At 41.3% G+C, this 20,314-nt stretch overlaps 2 protein-coding genes across 4 annotated transcripts in view; one reads left to right on the top strand and one right to left on the bottom strand.

Annotated features, from left to right (window-relative positions):
* Positions 1-10,986, top strand: part of LOC124129815 (zinc finger CCHC domain-containing protein 10-like) — a 67,585-nt gene extending 56,599 nt beyond the window's left edge. For all 3 annotated transcript variants that reach the window (XM_048387550.1, XM_048387552.1, XM_048387551.1), the window contains exons 2-4: positions 1,344-1,505; positions 3,842-3,889; positions 6,384-10,986. In XM_048387550.1, coding sequence (XP_048243507.1) covers positions 1,344-1,505; positions 3,842-3,889; positions 6,384-6,639 — 466 coding nt within the window. In that variant the 3' untranslated portion in view covers positions 6,640-10,986. The remainder of the gene's footprint in view (positions 1-1,343; positions 1,506-3,841; positions 3,890-6,383) is intronic.
* Positions 10,987-14,595: 3,609 nt separating this feature from the next.
* On the bottom strand, positions 14,596-17,652 carry LOC125376244 (probable serine/threonine-protein kinase clkA). The gene has a single exon (XM_048388222.1). It carries the CDS (start codon positions 17,650-17,652, stop codon positions 14,596-14,598), a length of 3,057 nt encoding a protein of 1,018 aa, XP_048244179.1.
* Between the last annotated feature and the right edge of the window lie 2,662 nt (positions 17,653-20,314).

Genomic DNA, 20,314 nt, shown 5'->3' on the forward strand with positions numbered 1-20,314 from the left:
GGGATTGTATTAACCACTGCCTTGTCTGGTTCTATTAATGGGATTGTATTAACCACTGCCTTGTCTGGTTCTATTAATGGGATTGTATTAACCACTGCCTTGTCTGGTTCTATTAATGGGATTGTATCAACCACTACCTTGTCTGGTTCTATTAATGGGATTGTATTAACCACTAGTTTGTCGGGTTCTATTAATGAGATTTCATCAACCACTAGATTGTTTGGTTCTATAAATGAGATTTTATCAACCACTAGTTTGTCTTGTTCTATGAATCAGGTTTTATCACACACTGTTTTGTGTGGTTCTATTAATCAGACTTCATCGACAATGGTTTGTCGGGATCGGGCTTGATAACATGCATTGCTGTGAAGTTGCCGTCAATTACTGTAAAACATGATTCTTTCATTCACTCAGGGACATTAAAGCAAAAAGACATTTCAATTTGCAAGGAAAAGAGTACTGTCATTTTGTTAGAAAATGTGAATTAAAAACAAACGAAACCCAATATTCTGTCATCCTGTGCCCATTTATACCCATTTATACCCATTTATACCCATTCTTTGAGATGGCCCCTACAAATTAGTTCTAAATATGGAGCGGTTTCCTCTGTAGTTTTGAAGCTTCCATTATCAAGAGAAAATGTATGTTGCTCTCATCTCATCCATTGTATCTTTTCTCACTTTCAACTGAAAAAGGCCTTCAGTGATGGGATGGGATGTAATTAACGCATTTCTACGACAGCAGCAGCCTCGCTGCATCCCAGTAGTGTTGCAACCGAAATTACATATCGAGCATCAAAGATGTGATAATGAGACTAGCCACTTGCTCGTGATAGCTGTCGATATTGACAGCTCTCACGTTAGGACATTGATTGGAGGTTCACGTGTATTGCTGTGAAGGAAACTTGCATCGACAGAATAATGGATTAATCACACAGCCTGAGGTTAGCAATGATTTATTTGCATGTACAGGTATTAGGGGTGATGCACTGTTTGGTGAGATATCGCCAACAAAAAACGTGCCTATCATTCACTCGATTTCATAACGAAGAAAAAGTATCCTATAGCTCAGCGGTTGGTGAGAAAAATGTGATCAGGACAAATAGAGATATCCAATTAATCATGATTGATATCCAGATTAATTCACTTGGGAAACTTTTCTTTTTAGACTGTCGTCACTGCTGCATAGAAATTTACATCAAAGTTGCTGAATTGTGAGCCAAATTCATCAAACTTGTTGTAATTCCTTATAATGACTGAAGATGTGCAGGTCCCAAGGGGACTTGTGTGATTTGTGGGGGTAATTTTGCCAGTCGGTCTGATGCCCCGTCTTGTCTGTTTCAGGGAGCAGAGTGCAGAGAAGGTTCGCTGTCAGAAGTGCCTGGAGATTGGCCACTGGACGTATCAGTGTACGGGCAAGAGAAAGTATGTCCACCGGCCGTCACGCACCAAGGAAATGATCAAGCGAATGAAACAGGAAGAAGACAAACAGAAACTAGAGCTCTTGTGAGTCACATTCCATTTGCAGTGGAAAGTTTTGGGTCATCAATTCGTCATTTATTTTCTGTGGAAATTGCTTCAGGGTTTATTATTCATGATTGATTACTTCTGTTGATTGAGTTTTACTTGAAATGGCTTTTTGAGGGTTATATATTCATGGGGCATTAACTTTGTGATTTTTTTCACTCACCTGTGGAGAGGATCGTGTGGGTTTATGATATTGATTATTTTCCATAAATCATCTGCCTTGCATGATTTAATGTTGTCACATCTCCTCTGACACTGCACGATCTGAGATGAAACATCACAGCATGTCATTGTTAAATGCTAAGAGAGTTCTTATCCGATTAAACATGGCTGCCAAAGCAGCCATATTGAAATATGATTTGGAGCAACTACTGTGCTGTTACATGTAGCTACGTTTAGTGAGCAATGAAAAAGCAAACTGTGTGAAGACTTGTCGACTGAAGATCCAAGCAGCTTATATATGCCAAGATCTTTTTTTGCCATTCTTGTCATTAAACATTTTCTCCTCAGAAATCATTATCCATATGAAAGTGAAAGCGGTTTGGATGTTCCTATCAATGACAATAAAAACTGACATTGGCTTGAAAAAGTAAGATCTATTTCTTTACTTGGAACATGGAAAGATAATAATTATTAGTGAAGTTCTGGTAATATGTTCCACATCTCGCATGCTGAACTGCCAGATCAGTGAAGCCGATATGCTTGTCCCTACCTACTTGTCCTAAACAACTGCCCATTTCACACTGTTCAAGGATATATTGGCATAATTTGTGAATTTGTTTTCCATATCAAATAGGACCTCATGAAGAGTTACAAGTTCTTGAAACACGGATCTGGCACCTTCCATGCCATGTGATAGTTTAATGGATTCTAAATTGAAATGAGAAAGCAAAAAATCGAGAACATTTGTCTAGGGATGGCAATTTGTGAATACAGGGAATTCATCTCAGTCACCTTCAGATCGAATATTCCAGGCTTCAGCTGGAGAATATTGCTTAGTTGTCTGTTTCAACCATCACTGAGAATAGCTACAAGATTGCAGATGCAGCTTAGAGCAATGTTAACTCACTCACTCAACCATCAATTGAACATTTAACACTCAAGCGACTCCACTGTCTCTTAAATTAACGGAGTTATATTTTTCCAGTAGTTATTACCATCATGGTGTGGTGATAGGCTTAGGAGGTGTTACCTCATTTGAAAGACATTTCAGTTGACTACATCTCTGTATGATGTGACTCAGACGGAGGAACCCATTCACATGAGAACCCTAGCCAGATCTAGAACTCATCATATGTTGTGGGGATAACAGCATTCAACTGTTTAAATTGCTGTAGCCCTCAGACAGGGGCTCTTTCAAAAGTGTACCCTAGCTGGAAATAGAACTTATAATATGTTGTGTGGATAACAGCATTCTAATCTGTTTAGATTGCTGTGTTCAACCATACCCAGACAGTCTAATGAGGTCATTATTCTTTCCCTTATGTAATCTTGGTGTGTATTGGGTAAAGTAGAAGAAAATTGTTTTGGTAGTATAACAGTAATATCAGAATTCATATGTGGCAAAATTTGATTTTCTTACCGAAAAATAATAGTAATTTCAGTGGGTAGTTGTAATGGTTGTCAAACAATCTTCCCCTCATTAAGTAGGATTGCCAAAAGTAGAATGGAATGGAAAGGAATGGATGGCTTTGAAAATATTCGTTTCGGATGAATTTTGAGTATGTAGAGTTAATAACTCAGCTATATCATATTTTTCTGTCACAAATGTCCCTGAAATCAAGGACAGATAATCACAGGTGCAGGGTGATGTCTGAAATACTGTGCATGCGTTGCAGAACTAGACGGCTCGGTCTGTTTTCTTGAAAGATGCCACCCATGTTTACAACGTTCTCCTAATGACAGTCTCCAGGGATGCATTTGCTATATATGTAAGAGATGATTGTCTCACAGAATGTCTGGGCATCAAGTGATTATGCAAATGGTATAGTTATGGCTTTGCGAGGTGTTTTATGTACCATATTTGCTGCATAAAGCGCCCTAGACCAACTTCTAGACCAATCTATAAGAAATCTTTATAAGCGCTCCAACAATGACCTAAAGTTTATTTGACACACACAAGGACGCAACTCTACACAGCGAATTGCATCACCTTAGACAACTGGGCCACCCGTGCCCCCCTCTCTGAAAAAAGATATAACTCATGTTTGGTTTTTTGAGCACCCCTTTTTGTCAATTTTCTTAGTGCCCAGAGTAATATTACAGCAAATACGGTATGCTGATCCTGTATAGTGAACTTGCTGCTTGTGTTACAGAGCTAAGACTTCAACAATCCAAGAAAAGAAAAAGAAAAAGAAGCATGGGTATGTATATGTATAAGTGCATATAATTGATGAATTACAGAAACCAGCAATGCCTCCTCTCCCTGGATAGCTGTGAATATTGCTAATGCAGCTTAAATAGAATATCTCTCCCTCGTGTCTTTTGATATATCTATCATCACAAGTTGATAAAAGTTTAAAACACCAAAAGACATGAGGCTGAGATTCTGTTTATCATTGTAAATCCTTTTCCAACTTTTTCAGTTTCTAAACAGTAATAAGTACAACTAACCTGACTTAGTGGCATAGAGATTAGTGATGTCATTTGATTGTGCATCTTGGCAACCAAGAGTGATATATCCTAAGTAAGGAAACATTGCTTGATCTGTGTTAGCCAGTGTTGGATGATAATAAAAGTTGTAGCAGGATCACTCGGTATACAATTGGTTTTATGTGTCACGTGTTAGGTTTATACCATGAGCAATGAATTTATCTTATCAACATGTTTAAAATGACATTGTGAAAGAACTAAAACAAATTAATAGAAAACAGCTGTTTGATTGAGCTGAGGTTAACTTGTTCTATGTCACATGACTTTCATTGACTCGGAAACAGCATACAGCTTTTTGTTTCGAAGCAGGGTATAAGGGACTTATCCTACCTTTCAAATCCACGTGCAGCCTGTCTTGTTCATGGCGGGGATAAGAGATTTATTCTCCCGCTGAGAAATTTATTTCCCTCCAAGGCAAGATACAAAGTATTTTATCGAGATCACGTGAACCAATCAGATCTGACATGAAGGTATGATAAAGCAATTTATATTTCCTTACCATTTCTCCAGAAGATCTGGAAATTTGGAGTTGATACATTTCTGCAAATAGAAAGATTAGTTTGCTCATAGGTAGTAAATCTTAGATGCTAGAAAAGTTAATCAATGTTCTGACTACAACATACAATAATTTTGACACCAATTGGTTTGGTCTTTTGAACTTTATGCTGTTCCAAGCAGCATTAAGCCCAAATCATTCACTCTGTCATAAGCCTGATGGTACAATGGTTAAATGTATTAGGATTTAAGACAGGAAATTAAATAAAGTTACACGTTCACGTCCCCCATGGGGTGCCAGATTGTTCAGCTAACAACAGATTTTCCAGCTAAAATAATTTTAATTGACTTTACAAGTACATTAAGTTCATACAACATGAAGTTGAGAACCTCTATGGGACTTGCAGTGTCACACCTCTTGCATGTCTTGAACATTTGCTGCTGTTTTCATTATTTAATTCTGCTAGGATATAACCTACTGTGGGATTGACATTTGGGTCCTCTACGGGTTGCTCTCTTGGAAACGAGGCCCCTATAGGATAATCATGGTATTGAATATATAGATTCTCTGGTTGTCTGGCAGTTGAGCCTTACTCTGGGGATTTAAAGTTAAATGTTAAAGATTCCCTAAGTCAAATACTATAGCAACAGACCTTAAGGACAATCTTGACCCTTTAAGTTTCTGACAATGGGTCATACAAAACTACAGATGAGAAGAGGTTTGATATTTGTAAAACTGTATTTTGTTTTCTGTACTTTCTACTGCAAAGATAAGATAAACAGCATTTGTCTGATAGTATGATGTTTGGGCAGTTGTCTATTGTCTATCCAGCCATGGAAACTTTCCCTCGTCTGTCTATCTGAAACAATGTTTGTCATTACACCTATCCACTGGGATATTGCTCTAATGTTGCAATGTTACACTGCAGCATGGTATCTCAGTGAACCAGCACTAAAACAACAGCATTAGTCCAGACGTGTACAAGCAGCCACACACACACACATGCATGTACATTGCTATATATTTGCAATAATCATGAACACTGTGTTAAACCCCGTTTCTCCGATCCGATCCGATCTCAACCCAACCCAACCCAACCCAACAATATTCCAGCTATATGACGGCGGTCTGTAAATAATCGAGTCTGGACCAGACGATCCAGTGATTGACATCGTGAGCACCAATCCACGCTATTCAAGTCAGTGAGCTTGACCACCCCATCCCTTTAGTCGCCTGTTACGACAAGCATAGTCGCCTTTTGCAGCAAGCATGGGTAGCTGAAGACCTATTCTAACCCGGATCTTCACGGGTGTATTCTCTATTTAAGATTATGTGATGTCAGTATATCATTACTCCTGTATTGACTGCTGCTGTTGGAATGAGACAGGTTTTAGTCATAACTGCCATCAGGGGCCACGGGTGGCCCAGTCACCCAAGGCGCTGCACTTCACTTCACTGTGTAGATTTCTGTCCCTTGGGAAACACCAGAAACCTATGGTCATTGGTTCGAAATCCAATTTGCCAGAATTATGTTTTTTGGTCTATCAGCACCGTACCTGTGTTCGTGGGTATCCCAAAAGTGGTAAACGTCTAAGACCTACATCACTTTGGCCTTTCCTCGACATTAAGCAATATAACTGAAAAACTGTTCAAGGCAGTGTTAACTCAACATACTCACTCACTCATAACTAACATGTTGCTGCTTCCAGTTCTGATGGCGAGACCTCCAGCTCCTCCTCTTCCTCCTCCGATTCTGACACCGACTCCTCGTCATCCTCGGACAGTGACAGCTCCTCTGACCTCAGCTCAACCACCAACTCTGACAACAGCAGCAGCAGTAGCAGCAGCAACTCTGACTCATCGTCATCATCCTCATCAGATTCTTCTTCATCCTCATCAGACTCGGACAGTGAGAGGAGGAAGAAGAAGAGACGGAAGAAGAAGCGCCAACGTCGGCGTGAATAACCTGTGATACAAGGACGAGTACAGAGTATTTTTCTACCGTGTGGATGATGAGTGTGTGAGAGGAACAGGCTCAGTGGAGGGAAATGCAAATCTTTGATCAGGGTTATAAAAAAATAATACATTACCCTGAGGGAGAATATATTTTGATATGGACTTCACTGGGAAGGATGGGTTTGAGAAGGTCAATGATGCAAGAGAAATACTGTGTAAAGGCATGATATGTTGGAGATGAGGCCTTGTTACGGAACGTAGCTATGTGTCAGAAGTGGACAACTATGTGTCAGAAGTGGACAACTGAATGCTTGTAAGGCAGGATGTGTCACACTTCATGGGAGGTTTTAGTAGAGAAGGTACTAGCTGTGTTTCAGAATACTGGACAAGACAAAGCTTGTAAGGCTTGTGTCACATTGGATTTGGTTAGGGAAAGAACCTATGTTTGGACTGTTTGACAACAGAAGGCTTGTACGACAGGGAAATAAATATGAGAGAGGAGTTAGAGGAAGACTGTTAAAAAAGGAAAATAACAAAGATGCTAAATGTTTATGGATAAGAGAGGAGGTGCTTGCAATTATGGCATGCATAAATACAGAGATAACTGATGTAGGGCATCTCGCAAGTGAAACTGCTGAACTGATATTTGAACTTGAATATGACAAGAAAGAGGGAAGATGCTCAAGGGATTACCTTCAGGAAATATTGCAGGAAGAAAACAATAACACTGTGTAGAGTAATGAAGACTGACAGGTCTGTGATGAAGACAAATGCTGCAGACATTGAGTCTGACAGGGATAGCAATGGACACCAGGAGGAAGCCAGTTAAGGATTGATTCCATGGAGGGAATCTGTTGATCCTTCAGCAATGGCCGTCACAAGGACTCGGAGGGACATCTGTTGGTTTACTTGGGGTACAGGGCAGTTGAGACCTTGGTCTACAACTTGTACAATTTCTGTTGTGCATCTTGAGGTCACTGATGCTCATTTGTGATGATTTCAATGCACAATTGTGTATTATTGTAGGTGTGGCGATATGATTTGGGCTAAACCAGTACCATATTCGACGTATTAAGCGCCCCGCTCTAATAAGCGCCCATGGCTAATATATTGGCTAGTGAACAGTCCCAATTCACACCCCTTCAGATTGATTAATGTACACAATACTTATTTATTCGTGTATAATATGCACCCTTAATTATAGGCCATTAAATTCTGGAAAAATATATTTGTCATATATAAACATTTCAGGCTGTCAGCATCAACCATGAAATTTACGATCTTTCAACTCTGGGTTTTTTTTTTCACCAAAATTTTATTCTAATAAGAGCCCTCTATTTCTAAATTTGAGAGCGCCCTGGGTGCTTATTACGTTGAATACGGTAACTATGATAATTGTCAGATATGAGCTGATGCTGAAATTATTTTGTTATTTAATGACATGGAATAGCTCAGATTCTCCATAAGAAATTCATTAAATAAGAATTGGATTTTGGACAAAGGAATTTTTTTTAATATTTTGAAATAATCATAATCAGTGAAAAAAGTCCACGGTCTTGAATAGGATTTTGTAGTATGATAAGGGATCCATCATTCGATATTCTGGGGAGAGGGGGACATGGGAATTTAAAAAAAAATTGGATTTATTTAAATTGTGTAAATTGTGTTACCTACAACTAAAATTGTATGCTGAACATGTGGGATGTCCTGCAAAGAAACGTGTTGTAAAGAATAAGTTAATTTTGTATGTATGTTTTGAAACAATGACAAAAAAACCTTCCTCCTGTCTCTGACAATAAACTAGGTCTTTTGAATATTAAATAGTGGCTCCCTAGATAGACAAGATTCCTGCGTATAGTCTAATTAATTTGATGTGGTCAGGATAGGATAGCCTCTTCCAGGTGATGTTTGACTTAACAATTGTGTTATTTGACAACTCTCAGTTTACCATTCATCACTTGATGAAGTAAGACACATCACAGAAATCTATTCAACATATGACCCTGGACTAGAGGAACACTGGTCATTTTATGCAGATGTTGGAGGTGATGAAGCCTATAGGTGGTGATGCTATGAATGACAAGGAGGACACTAGTGTGTAATCCCATTATTTCATGATTCATTGGGGACTACTGAATGAAGTTATATGTCAAAGGAGTAAACTGGGAAAAGTTGCCTCCCTTAGTCATGCAGGATCCACTGGTGTGTATTTAAATCCAGGCTTTATATCTGAGATTGTGTGGGACACCTATGCTTTCCCCTCACACATGTTTAGTCTCAGAAGGACTTGTTAAATGCTGGCACTACCCCTGTTGTGTTGCAAGATTTCTAATTGTTTACCAGTGTTATATCATGTCCTTCAAGCAATTTCACAGTTTTCGTCTAGCATAGTCATTGTTCATTGCTTTTCATCACAAAAACAACATTTCAAAGATTATTTTTAAAAATTCTTACCGAGGTAAGTATTTTATAGCTGTATGGAGAGCAGATATTTTTTGATCTGCTACAGAGTTGCTTGTCTTTCATACAGACCCTGAAACAAATACAGCCCATGCAAGCATATAATGTTTGGCAAGTCTAGATTACGTCTGAAAATGAAGAAAGTCTCTGGGCTCTTTTTTATTATATTTTAGAACTATAATTCAACAACTGTTTTTTTCTGTGACATATGTTCATTTCAGAGACTAGATGTTAGTCTATGGAGTTGCAAACTTATGTTAATTTCAAACACTGTATGATACTATCTCTTCAAAAATGCCACTTATAGATATACATGTAGTCACGCTGTAGCTTTCAATCCTTTTTCTGAACAAACCGGTCTGACTTTGAATGAACTTGCAATTATCTTTACTGCAATAATAGGCCAGTGACAAGTGTCACTATTCCAGTGCAATGTTCCACTCTGGTGATCAACAGGTACCTCTGTGTCACATGCATCTACATCAAACTACTATGTCCTGTATGTCGTTCATACCACACCATCACTATCTATTGGATCAGCTCTTATGTCAGAAGGCGTTGTTGTAGCCCAGTGGTTAATGTGATCGCTCATCATGCCCTAGGCTCTGGTTCGATTCCCCACATGGGTACAATGTGTGAAGCCTGTGTGTTGTCCAGAAATGTCATCATGCTTACCATACATGTTTGAAATACTAGCCTTGGTATACAGATCTGCAAACCCAAGCCAAATAAAAAAAGTGGAAATGGTATTTTTAAGAAAAATGATTTTTAAAAAATAAAAAATGTAGCCATCGACGTAAGGTTTTAGAAAACTTTACCATTACTACTGCTGCTACTGCTACTACTAGGACTAGTAATAAGGATGACTAGTTGTTTATTTTTATGCTTTAGAGTCTGAGTGGAAAACAGTCCTGAGGCTGAAAATTATTTTGTCAGATATAAACAGTATTTTGTGGAGATGATTTATAAATAGTTCCTGAAATTCAATTGGCAAACAAGAAAAAGACTGGAACATTTAGGAATCTTACTCACAGCACGGGTTTCTCCACCATAGGCAAACTGCCTGGCCTAGACGTCCTGATCTTGTTTTCCCTGTAGGATAAGCTCTTTATGTGTTATACATTGTAGACATTTTGTACCCTATTGTTTGATATGCTTTTTAAATCCATTTTGTTTGATAACATGATTAATGTGCCAGTGCATACAGTTTTGAAATGTCACATGAATACAATGCTATTGTACAGTGTTCTATACAATGGGTAACTTAGGCACCTGTCATTTAAGATAGGAGTGGAGGATTCTCTTGTCCCTTTGTTGGGCAGGCGCAGTCGTCAGTCATATTTGATATGCAAAGGTGTGTCCCTTAGGCAAGCCAGAAACCTAGGTTCGAATCCCTGTTTGTCCAGATTATGTTTCTAGGTATGTCAGTACCATACCCTTGTTTGTGGATTCATTAAAGTGGGCAGCGTCTGAGACCTGCATCACTTGGACTTAAAGCATTAAGCTGACACACCGTGATATAAGTGGAATTCTGTGGTGTTAAACCCAACTTACATATGACCTCAGCAGCACCCAGTCCTATAGTAGGTGACAGGTGTCTTTACAAAGAGATATGACATGATTGTGTTATGTATAAGTCAACATCGACATTTTGTCCCACCTAATGTTGTTTTATCCTTCTCATGAAATGTAAGATAAGATTTTGATATTATTAACATTATCGTGAGAAATGCTGAACTGTTTAAACTTTTTAGTTCGAATACCAAATGATAAATAATTTTTTCAAAAAGATCTGATTATTCTTTCAAACTGACATCAGTTGATTATGGTTTTCATTACATTATTAACTGTCATTATTTGTCCGAAAATGTAAATAAAGATTAAGATGTATGGAGATTCTTGTGTTTGTATTTATTTATGTATTTGCAGGGGTGCCTGGTTTGATGGCCCGGTGGGTCGTGTGTTAGCTTTCATGCAGATTCAGACCGCCTCCGTGGTCTAGTAGTAGAGCGGAAGGTCCGGGGTTCGATCCCTAACCGCGTCATACCAAAAGACGTTAAAAGATGGTACTTGTTACCCTGTCTGGCGCTCGGCATTAAGGGGCTAAAACAAGGACTGGTCGGCTCGGAGTCAGTATACTGTGTCTGAGTGGGGTATTCATGTTAAACTGCGGCATGGTATCTCAGCGTGCTAGCACTATAAATTGGCATCAGTCCGGACTAGTACAAGCAGCCACACACACACACGTACATGCACGTCGCTATATAAGTGCAATAATCTTGGACGCGACGTTAAACCTCATTTCACCTCACCTCATGCAGATTCAAGTTCGATTCCTCAGTCTGTGATGCATTTACGTTGCTTGCTGCGAAAAAAGGCGAACATTTGTGTGATGGTTGCACGGCCTGTTGTCTGTGATATTCCAAGCGGTGTCTCCATGTCCTGCATATAACTGTCTTTGACTTAATCCAATAGTCCAATGTCAGAGTCTTGTAAAATCTGATTGGTCTTGGAGTGAGTGACTTTGGTTTAAGGAGGCTAGACCAGTATTTCAGTATTATGTATAAAACGTCAAAAAACCAGTCTCAACCATCCACCAAAACAGATTCCATTGGGCATAAGGCAATGTAGCTTTGAAAATCATTGAATGGATCGTTGAAAATCAGTGATGACACCAGGTGTTCGTGAAAAGGGTTAGCATGTGCTGCTCTTTAAGAGCTTATATGATTGGATCGTTGAAAATCAGTGATGACACCAGGTGTTCGTGAAAAGGGTTAGCATGTGCTGCTCTTTAAGAGCTTATATGATTGGATCGTTGAAAATCAGTGATGACACCAGGTGTTCGTGAAAAGGGTTAGCATGTGCTGCTCTTTAAGAGCTTATATGATTGGATCGTTGAAAATCAGTGATGTCACCAGGTGTTCGTGAAAGGGTTAGCATGTGCTGCTCGTTAAGAGCTGGGGGGCACGGGTGGCCCAGTCGCCTAAGGCGCCGCGATTCGCTGTGCAGAGTTGCGTCCCTTGGGCACGCCAGAAACCTATGATTGTGGGTTCGAATCCCGGTTCGCCCCGATTATGTTTCTAGGTTTGTCAGCACCATACCCGTGCCCGTGGGTTTCACCGCAGACCTGCATCACTTCGGGCTTTACTCCCACATTAAGCTGACACACCGTGATATAACTGGAATACTGTTAAAAGCGGCGTTAAACCCAACTCACTCACTCACTCACTCACTTTAAGAGCTTATATGATTGGATCGTTGAAAATCAGTGATGTCACCAGGTGTTCGTGAAAAGGGTAGGCATGTGCTGCCCCACCAGCATCTCCAACAAAATTGCACTGGCATAGAATAAGCTCTTTAAGAGTTTATATGAGTAGAAACTCAGTGATGACACCAGGTGTTTGCCATGTCACAACATGTCCTGTTTATGTGGCAGGAAACCCGAAGGCATGCAGATCATTGAACAGGGGATAATCAGCGGGACTCTTGGATCGGAACACACAGCAAAATGCCAGCCTTTTAATGTCTGGGGCACTCATTCCCACTTTGAACCTTGATTATTAATGGACTCTATTCCAATATTTTAATCTTTCAGAACCATAGATTTGAAACGTAAAACAATTTCTTCATGCAAATTTAATCATCGATGACAGTGAGTATGATTTTGCACCGCTTTTAGCAATATTCCAGAATTGTAATTTTTAAAAATTAGATAAGATTTACTTTTTGGATATGTACCGTGGAAATTTATGAGTGAATAAAGCAAGATGTCTTCCGTTGACATTCTAGAACTAATAAATAAAAAAATATATTATGAAACTATCAAGCAATAGTTCACATGAGGTCTTTTGAATCCATAGCCATGGTAACCAAGTGTCAAGAAAATAGTATCTACACCATTGCAGCCTGCCATATCCCTCTACACAAATCCTGTCATTAGATCTGCTATTTACCAACAACATAATACATTGACCAGATCTCTCAGAATACTTTGGAGATCTTGAATGTACGTGATTAAATCAAGAAATAAGTCTCTGTTGGTTACTGTATAGCATTAACTGCAGGAAGTTTAGTGCTGCAGACAGTTGCGTTAGTTCTGTAGCAAGTTGGGTTAGTGCTATAGCCAGTTGGGTTAGTCCTGTAGCAAGATAGGTTAGTGCTATAGCCAGTTGTGTTAGAGCTGTAGCAAGTTGTGTTAGTGCTATAGCCAGTTGTGTTAGAGCTGTAGCAAGTTGTGTTAGTGCTATAGCCAGTTGTGTTAGAGCTGTAGCAAGTTGTGTTAGTGCTATAGCCAGTTGTGTTAGAGCTGTAGCAAGTTGGGTTAGTGCTATAGCCAGTTGTGTTAGAGCTGTAGCAAGTTGGGTTAGTGTTGTAGCAAGTTGAGTTAGTGCTGTAGCCAGTCGGGCTAGTTCTGTAGCAAGTTGGGTTAGTGTTGTAGCAAGTTTTGTTAGTGTTGTAGCCAGTTGTGTTAGTGCTGTAGCCAGTTGTGTTAGTGTTGTAGCCAGTTGTGTTAGTGTTGTAGCCAGTTGTGTTAGTTCTGTAGCAAGTTTTGTAAGTGCTCTAGCAAGTTGGGTTAGTGTTGTAGACAGTTGTGTTAGTGTTGTAGCCAGTTGTGTTAGTGTTGTAGCAAGTTGGGTTAGTGTTGTAGCCAGTTGTGTGAGTGATGTAGCCAGATGTGTTAGTGTTGTAGCAAGTTGGGTTAGTGTTGTAGCAAGTTGGGTTAGTGTTGTAGCAAGTTTTGTTTGTGCTGTAGCAAGATAGGTTAGTTCTATAGCCAGTTGGGTTAGTGCTGTAGCCAGTTATGTTAGTGTTGTAGCCAGTTGTGTTAGTTCTGTAGCAAGTTTTGTAAGTGCTCTAGCAAGTTGGGTTAGTGTTGTAGCCTGTCGGGTTAGTGTTGTAGCAAATTGTGTTAGTTCTATAGCCAGTTGGGTTAGTGCTGTAGCCAGTTATGTTAGTGTTGTAGCCAGTTGTGTTAGTTCTGTAGCAAGTTTTGTAAGTGCTCTAGCAAGTTGGGTTAGTGTTGTAGCCAGTCGGGTTAGTGTTGTAGCAAATTGTGTTAGTTCTGTAGCCAGTTGTGTTAGTGTTGTAGCCAGTTGTGCTAGTGTTGTAGACAGTTGTGTTAGTGTTGTAGCCAGTTGTGTTAGTGTTGTAGCCAGTTGTGTTAGTGTTGTAGCCAGTTGTGAAAGTGTTGTAGCCAGTTGTGTTAGTGTTGTAGCCAGTTGTGTTAGTGTTGTAGCAAGTTGGGTTAGTGTTGTAGCCAGTTGTGTGGGTGATGTAGCCAGATGTGTTAGTGTTGTAGCAAGTTGGGTTAGTGTTGTAGCAAGTTGGGTTAGTGTTGTAGCAAGTTTTGTTTGTGCTGTAGCAAGATAGGTTAGTTCTATAGCCAGTTGGGTTAGTGCTGTAGCCAGTCGGGTTATTTCTGTAGCGAGTTGGGTTAGTGCTGTAGCCAGTTGTGTTAGTGTTGTAGCCAGTTGTGTTAGTTCTGTAGCAAGTTTTGTAAGTGCTCTAGCAAGTTGGGTTAGTGTTGTAGCCAGTCGGGTTAGTGTTGTAGCAAATTGTGTTAGTTCTGTAGCAAGTTGTGTTAGTGTTGTAGCAAGTTTTGTTAGTGCTGTAGCCAGTTGTGTTAGTGTTGTAGCCAGTTTTGTTAGTGTTGTAGCCAGTTGTGTTAGTGTTGTAGCAAGTTGTGTTAGTGTTGTAGCCAGTCGGGTTAGTGTTGTAGCCAGTCGGATTAGTGTTGTAGCCAGTTGGGTTAGTGTTGCAGCCAGTCGGGTTAGTGTTGTAGCCAGTTGGGTTAGTGTTGTAGCCAGTCGGGTTAGTGTTGTAGCCAGTTGGGTTAGTGTTGTAGCCAGTCGGGTGGGTGATGTAGCCAGTTGGGTTAGTGCTGTAGCCAGTTGGGTTAGTGCTGTAGCCAGTTGGGTTAGTGTTGTAGCCAGTCGGGTGGGTGATGTAGCCAGTTGGGTTAGTGCTGTAGCCAGTCGGGTTAGTGTTGTAGCCAGTTGGGTTAGTGTTGTAGCCAGTCGGGTGGGTGATGTAGCCAGTTGGGTTAGTGCTGTAGCCAGTTGGGTTAGTGCTGTAGCCAGTCGGGTTAGTGTTGTAGCCAGTCGGGTTAGTGTTGTAGCCAGTCGGGTTAGTGTTGTAGCCAGTCGGGTAAGTGTTGTAGCCAGTTGGGTTAGTGTTGTAGCCAGTCGGGTTAGTGTTTAAGCCAGTCGGGTTAGTGTTGTAGCCAGTCGGGTAAGTGTTGTAGCCAGTCGGGTGGGTGATGTAGCCAGTCGGGTTAGTGTTGTAGCCAGTCGGGTTAGTGTTGTAGCCAGTCGGGTAAGTGTTGTAGCCAGTCGGGTGGGTGATGTAGCCAGTCGGGTTAGTGTTGTAGCCAGTCGGGTTAGTGTTGTAGCCAGTCGGGTAAGTGTTGTAGCCAGTCGGGTGGGTGATGTAGCCAGTCGGGTTAGTGTTGTAGCCAGTCGGGTTAGTGTTGTAGCCAGTCGGGTAAGTGTTGTAGCCAGTCGGGTGGGTGATGTAGCCAGTCGGGTTAGTGTTGTAGCCAGTCGGGTTAGTGTTGTAGCCAGTCGGTTGGGTGATGTAGACAGTCGGGTTAGTGTTGTAGCCAGTCGGGTTAGTGTTGTAGCCAGTCGGGTAAGTGTTGTAGCCAGTCGGGTGGGTGATGTAGCCAGTCGGGTTAGTGTTGTAGCCAGTTGGGTTAGTGTTGTAGCCAGTCGGGTTAGTGTTGTAGCCAGTCGGGTTAGTGTTGTAGCCAGTCGGGTTAGTGTTGTAGCCAGTCGGGTAAGTGTTGTAGCCAGTCGGGTGGGTGATGTAGCCAGTCGGGTTAGTGTTGTAGCCAGTCGGGTTAGTGTTGTAGCCAGTCGGGTAAGTGTTGTAGCCAGTCGGGTGGGTGATGTAGCCAGTCGGGTTAGTGTTGTAGCCAGTCGGGTTAGTGTTGTAGCCAGTCGGGTGGGTGATGTAGCCAGTCGGGTTAGTGTTGTAGCCAGTCGGGTTAGTGTTGTAGCCAGTCGGGTAAGTGTTGTAGCCAGTCGGGTGGGTGATGTAGCCAGTCGGGTTAGTGTTGTAGCCAGTCGGGTTAGTGTTGTAGCCAGTCGGGTGGGTGATGTAGCCAGTTGGGTTAGTGTTGTAGCCAGTTGGGTTAGTGTTGTAGCCAGTCGGGTGGGTGATGTAGCCAGTCGGGTTAGTGTTGTAGCCAGTCGGGTGGGTGATGTAGCCAGTTGGGTTAGTGTTGTAGCCAGTCGGGTTAGTGTTGTAGCCAGTTGGGTTAGTGTTGTAGCCAGTCGGGTGGGTGATGTAGCCAGTTGGGTTAGTGTTGTAGCCAGTCGGGTTAGTGTTGTAGCCAGTTGGGTTAGTGTTGTAGCCAGTTGGGTTAGTGTTGTAGCCAGTCGGGTTAGTGTTGTAGCCAGTTGGGTTAGTGTTGTAGCCAGTCGGGTTAGTGTTGTAGCCAGTTGAGTTAGTGATGTAGCCAGTCGGGTTAGTGTTGTAGCCAGTCGGGTGGGTGATGTAGCCAGTTGGGTTAGTGTTGTAGCCAGTCGGGTTAGTGTTGTAGCCAGTTGGGTTAGTGTTGTAGCCAGTTGGGTTAGTGTTGTAGCCAGTTGGGTGGGTGATGTAGCCAGTCGGGTTAGTGCTATAGCCAGTTGGGTTAGTGCTGTAGCCAGTTGGGTTAGTGCTGTAGCCAGTTGGGTTAGTGTTGTAGCCAGTCGGGTTAGTGTTGTAGCCAGTTGGGTTAGTGTTGTAGCCAGTCGGGTTAGTGTTGTAGCCAGTTGGGTTAGTGTTGTAGCCAGTTGGGTTAGTGTTGTAGCCAGTTGGGTTAGTGTTGTAGCCAGTTGGGTTAGTGCTGTAGCCAGTTGGGTTAGTGTTGTAGCCAGTTGGGTTAGTGTTGTAGCCAGTTGGGTTAGTGTTGTAGCCAGTTGGGTTAGTGCTGTAGCCAGTTGGGTTAGTGTTGTAGCCAGTTGGGTTAGTGTTGTAGCCAGTCGGGTTAGTGTTGTAGCCAGTCGGGTTAGTGTTGTAGCCAGTTGGGTTAGTGCTGTAGCCAGTTGGGTGGGTGTTGTAGCCAGTTGGGTTAGTGCTGTAGCCAGTCGGGTTAGTGCTGTAGCCAGTTGGGTTAGTGTTGTAGCCAGTTGGGTTAGTGTTGTAGCCAGTCGGGTTAGTGTTGTAGCCAGTCGGGTTAGTGTTGTAGCCAGTTGGGTTAGTGCTGTAGCCAGTCGGGTTAGTGTTGTAGCCAGTCGGGTTAGTGTTGTAGCCAGTCGGGTTAGTGTTGTAGCCAGTCGGGTTAGTGTTGTAGCCAGTCGGGTTAGTGTTGTAGCCAGTTGGGTTAGTGTTGTAGCCAGTCGGGTTAGTGTTGTAGCCAGTCGGGTTAGTGTTGTAGCCAGTCGGGTAAGTGTTGTAGCCATTTGGGTTAGTTCTGTAGCCAGTCGGGTTAGTGTTGTAGCCAGTCGGGTTAGTGTTGTAGCCAGTTGGGTTAGTGTTGTAGCCAGTCGGGTTAGTGTTGTAGCCAGTCGGGTTAGTGTTGTAGCCAGTCGGGTTAGTGTTGTAGCCAGTCGGGTGGGTGATGTAGTAAAACATGACCACCAGACTGTTGATTTGTAGAAACCAGACAACGAAACTAATGAAAAAAGTAATTTGGGGCGAAACTAGATTTTCCTCGATATACTAAATATCTGCTCTGTTTAGTAATATGGGAAATACCTTTTTGAAAAAACAAACAAACCTAAAACAGTAACTTCTGTATTTTTTAGTTGTGTAAAGACGTACAAGGGAAAAAAATCATTAATTTCAGTTTTTGCAAGAAGAACTGAAAGTCTTCTTTCAGTAGACAACATCAAAGACCAACGTAGAACACAAGCTGGCCAAGCCTCCAGAAGGTGTAATAAAAACGCTGTTGAAGTTCGCAGTGCAGATACTTAAACTTTTATAGGTGTGCTTGACAAATACATGGCACATTGTAGGGTGTGAAAACGTTTATTGACCATATATTTGTGAAAGGATTGACCTTATATTGCAAACCCATGACATTGGAAGCAGAAGGTTTATTCTTCAGGTCTGGTAAGCCCGTGAAGATCCTTTTGGATCAAGATGCAATTGGTCTTCAGCAACCAATGTAAGAGGCAACTAACGGGATCGGCGGGTCAGGTTCGCTGACTTGATTGATGCATTTCACTGGATTGTCTGGCCCAGACTCGATTATTTACAGATCTCTGGAATATTGCTGTGTGCGGCGTTAAACAACAACCAAACAAACTGTAGGTCTGGGTCTTTTTGTTAAGCAGACTAATCGTGCAGCAGACTAATCGTGCAGCATACTAATCGTGCAGCGTACTAATCGTGCAGCATACTCATCATGCAGCATACTAAACATGCAGCATACTAATCATGCAGCAGACTAATCGTGCAGCATACTAATCGTGCAGCATACTAATCGTGCAGCATACTAATCATGCAGCATACTAATCGTGCAGCAGACTAATCGTGCAGCGTACTAATCGTGCAGCGTACTAATCATTCAGCGTACTAAACATGCAGCATACTAATCATGCAGCATACTAACCATTCAGCATACTAATCGTGCAGCGTTCTAATCATGTAGCGTACTAATCATGCAGCGTACTAAGCGTGCAGCATTCTAATCGTGCAGCATACTAATCATGCAGCGTTCTAATCATGCAGCGTACTAATCATGCAGCGTACTAAACTTGCAGCATACTAATCATGCAGCATACTAATCGTGCAACGTTCTAATCATGCAGCATACTAATCATGCAGCATACTAATCATGCAGCATACTAATCATACAGCATACTAATCATGTAGCATACTAATGTAGCATACTAATCATGCAGCATACTTAACATGCAGTGTACTAATCATGCAGCATACTAATCATGCAGCGTACTAATCATGCATCATACCAATCATGCAGCATACCAATCATGCAGCATACTAATCATGCAGCGTACTAATCCTGCAGCATACTAATCATGCAGCATACTAATCATGTGTCTTGTCGTGTCTAATAATGTTGGTGTATACACAAAACATATAACGAAATCATTTTGTGACATGTTTTCAAAAAAAGGAGTCATTAACTAATTGTCTGCCAACAATGTCAATTGTTTCCCTAATTGCATTCTAGGTGCACCGTCCCCTCTCAAAAGAGCTGTATCCACGTGGGTTGGTTTTCACTTTTGATGAAAAGTCTGGGGAAAACTACAAAGGAACCTGCATAGATTAGTAAACAAAACACCATACTTCTTGTCCTTGTCATGATGTAAATTACAACGGCCTACAAGTCATACGGACTCAGTAGAAGTCTGACTAAGATACTCGTTGTGATCTCAGCATTCAACAGGGCATTATACAAAATGTAACTGACTGCCCCACTGATCTACCTTTATCACCCAATTTACTCACAGTGAAAAAACGACAAAACATTTTCCATAATCATAACAAATGTCTTAAGAGCAGAGTTTATTGTACAATTCCGACTACCATATTCGACGTAATAAGCGCCCAGGGCGCTCTCGAAATAAGAAATAGGTGGCTCTTATTAGAATATTATTTTGGTGAAAAAAACAGAGTTGAAAGATAAATTTCGTGGTTTATGCTGACAGCCTGAAGTGTTTATGTACGACAGATATAGTTTTCCAGAATTTAATTGCCCATAGTTAAGGGTGTATATAACACACGCGTGCGTATTATACATGAATAAATAAGTCTTGTGTACATTGATCAATCGGATGGGGTGCTAATTGGGATTGTTCACTAGCCAATATATTAGCAAATATCGCCGTGGGCGCTTATTAGAGCGGGGCGCTTATTACGTCGAATACGGTATATCATGATCGCGTGTTTATGAATCACTACTATATAACGATGATACCAGGTGTTCACGAATAGGTGACCGTATCCTGCCCCACCGCAAAAGCAAAGGCAAGTCATGTGGTACAGTCAAAATAGGGGAATTGCATCAAGCATCATGTTTGTTACTGATGCGTCAAATTTGGAAAAGTCTTTCACATGTCTGCCATAAAACCGTTTAAAAGCTTTACTAAGGCCTTGAATGTTGTAACCCTGATCAAACAACCGTTAAGCGTTTTAAATTCTCGATTGTACCTTAAAAGGTGTTTTCTTTTTTTAATTTTTAAAAGTACTAAATCAATTGTTTTAATTAACAATGAAGACGTATTCTTTGAGTGCTGCCTAAGAGCCAGTGCAGATCAATTTGCTA

Source organism: Haliotis rufescens, unplaced genomic scaffold (assembly GCF_023055435.1).
Source record: "Haliotis rufescens isolate VD_foot unplaced genomic scaffold, xgHalRufe1.0.p SCAF_7, whole genome shotgun sequence".
In the NCBI taxonomy this organism is placed as follows: domain Eukaryota; kingdom Metazoa; phylum Mollusca; class Gastropoda; order Lepetellida; family Haliotidae; genus Haliotis; species Haliotis rufescens.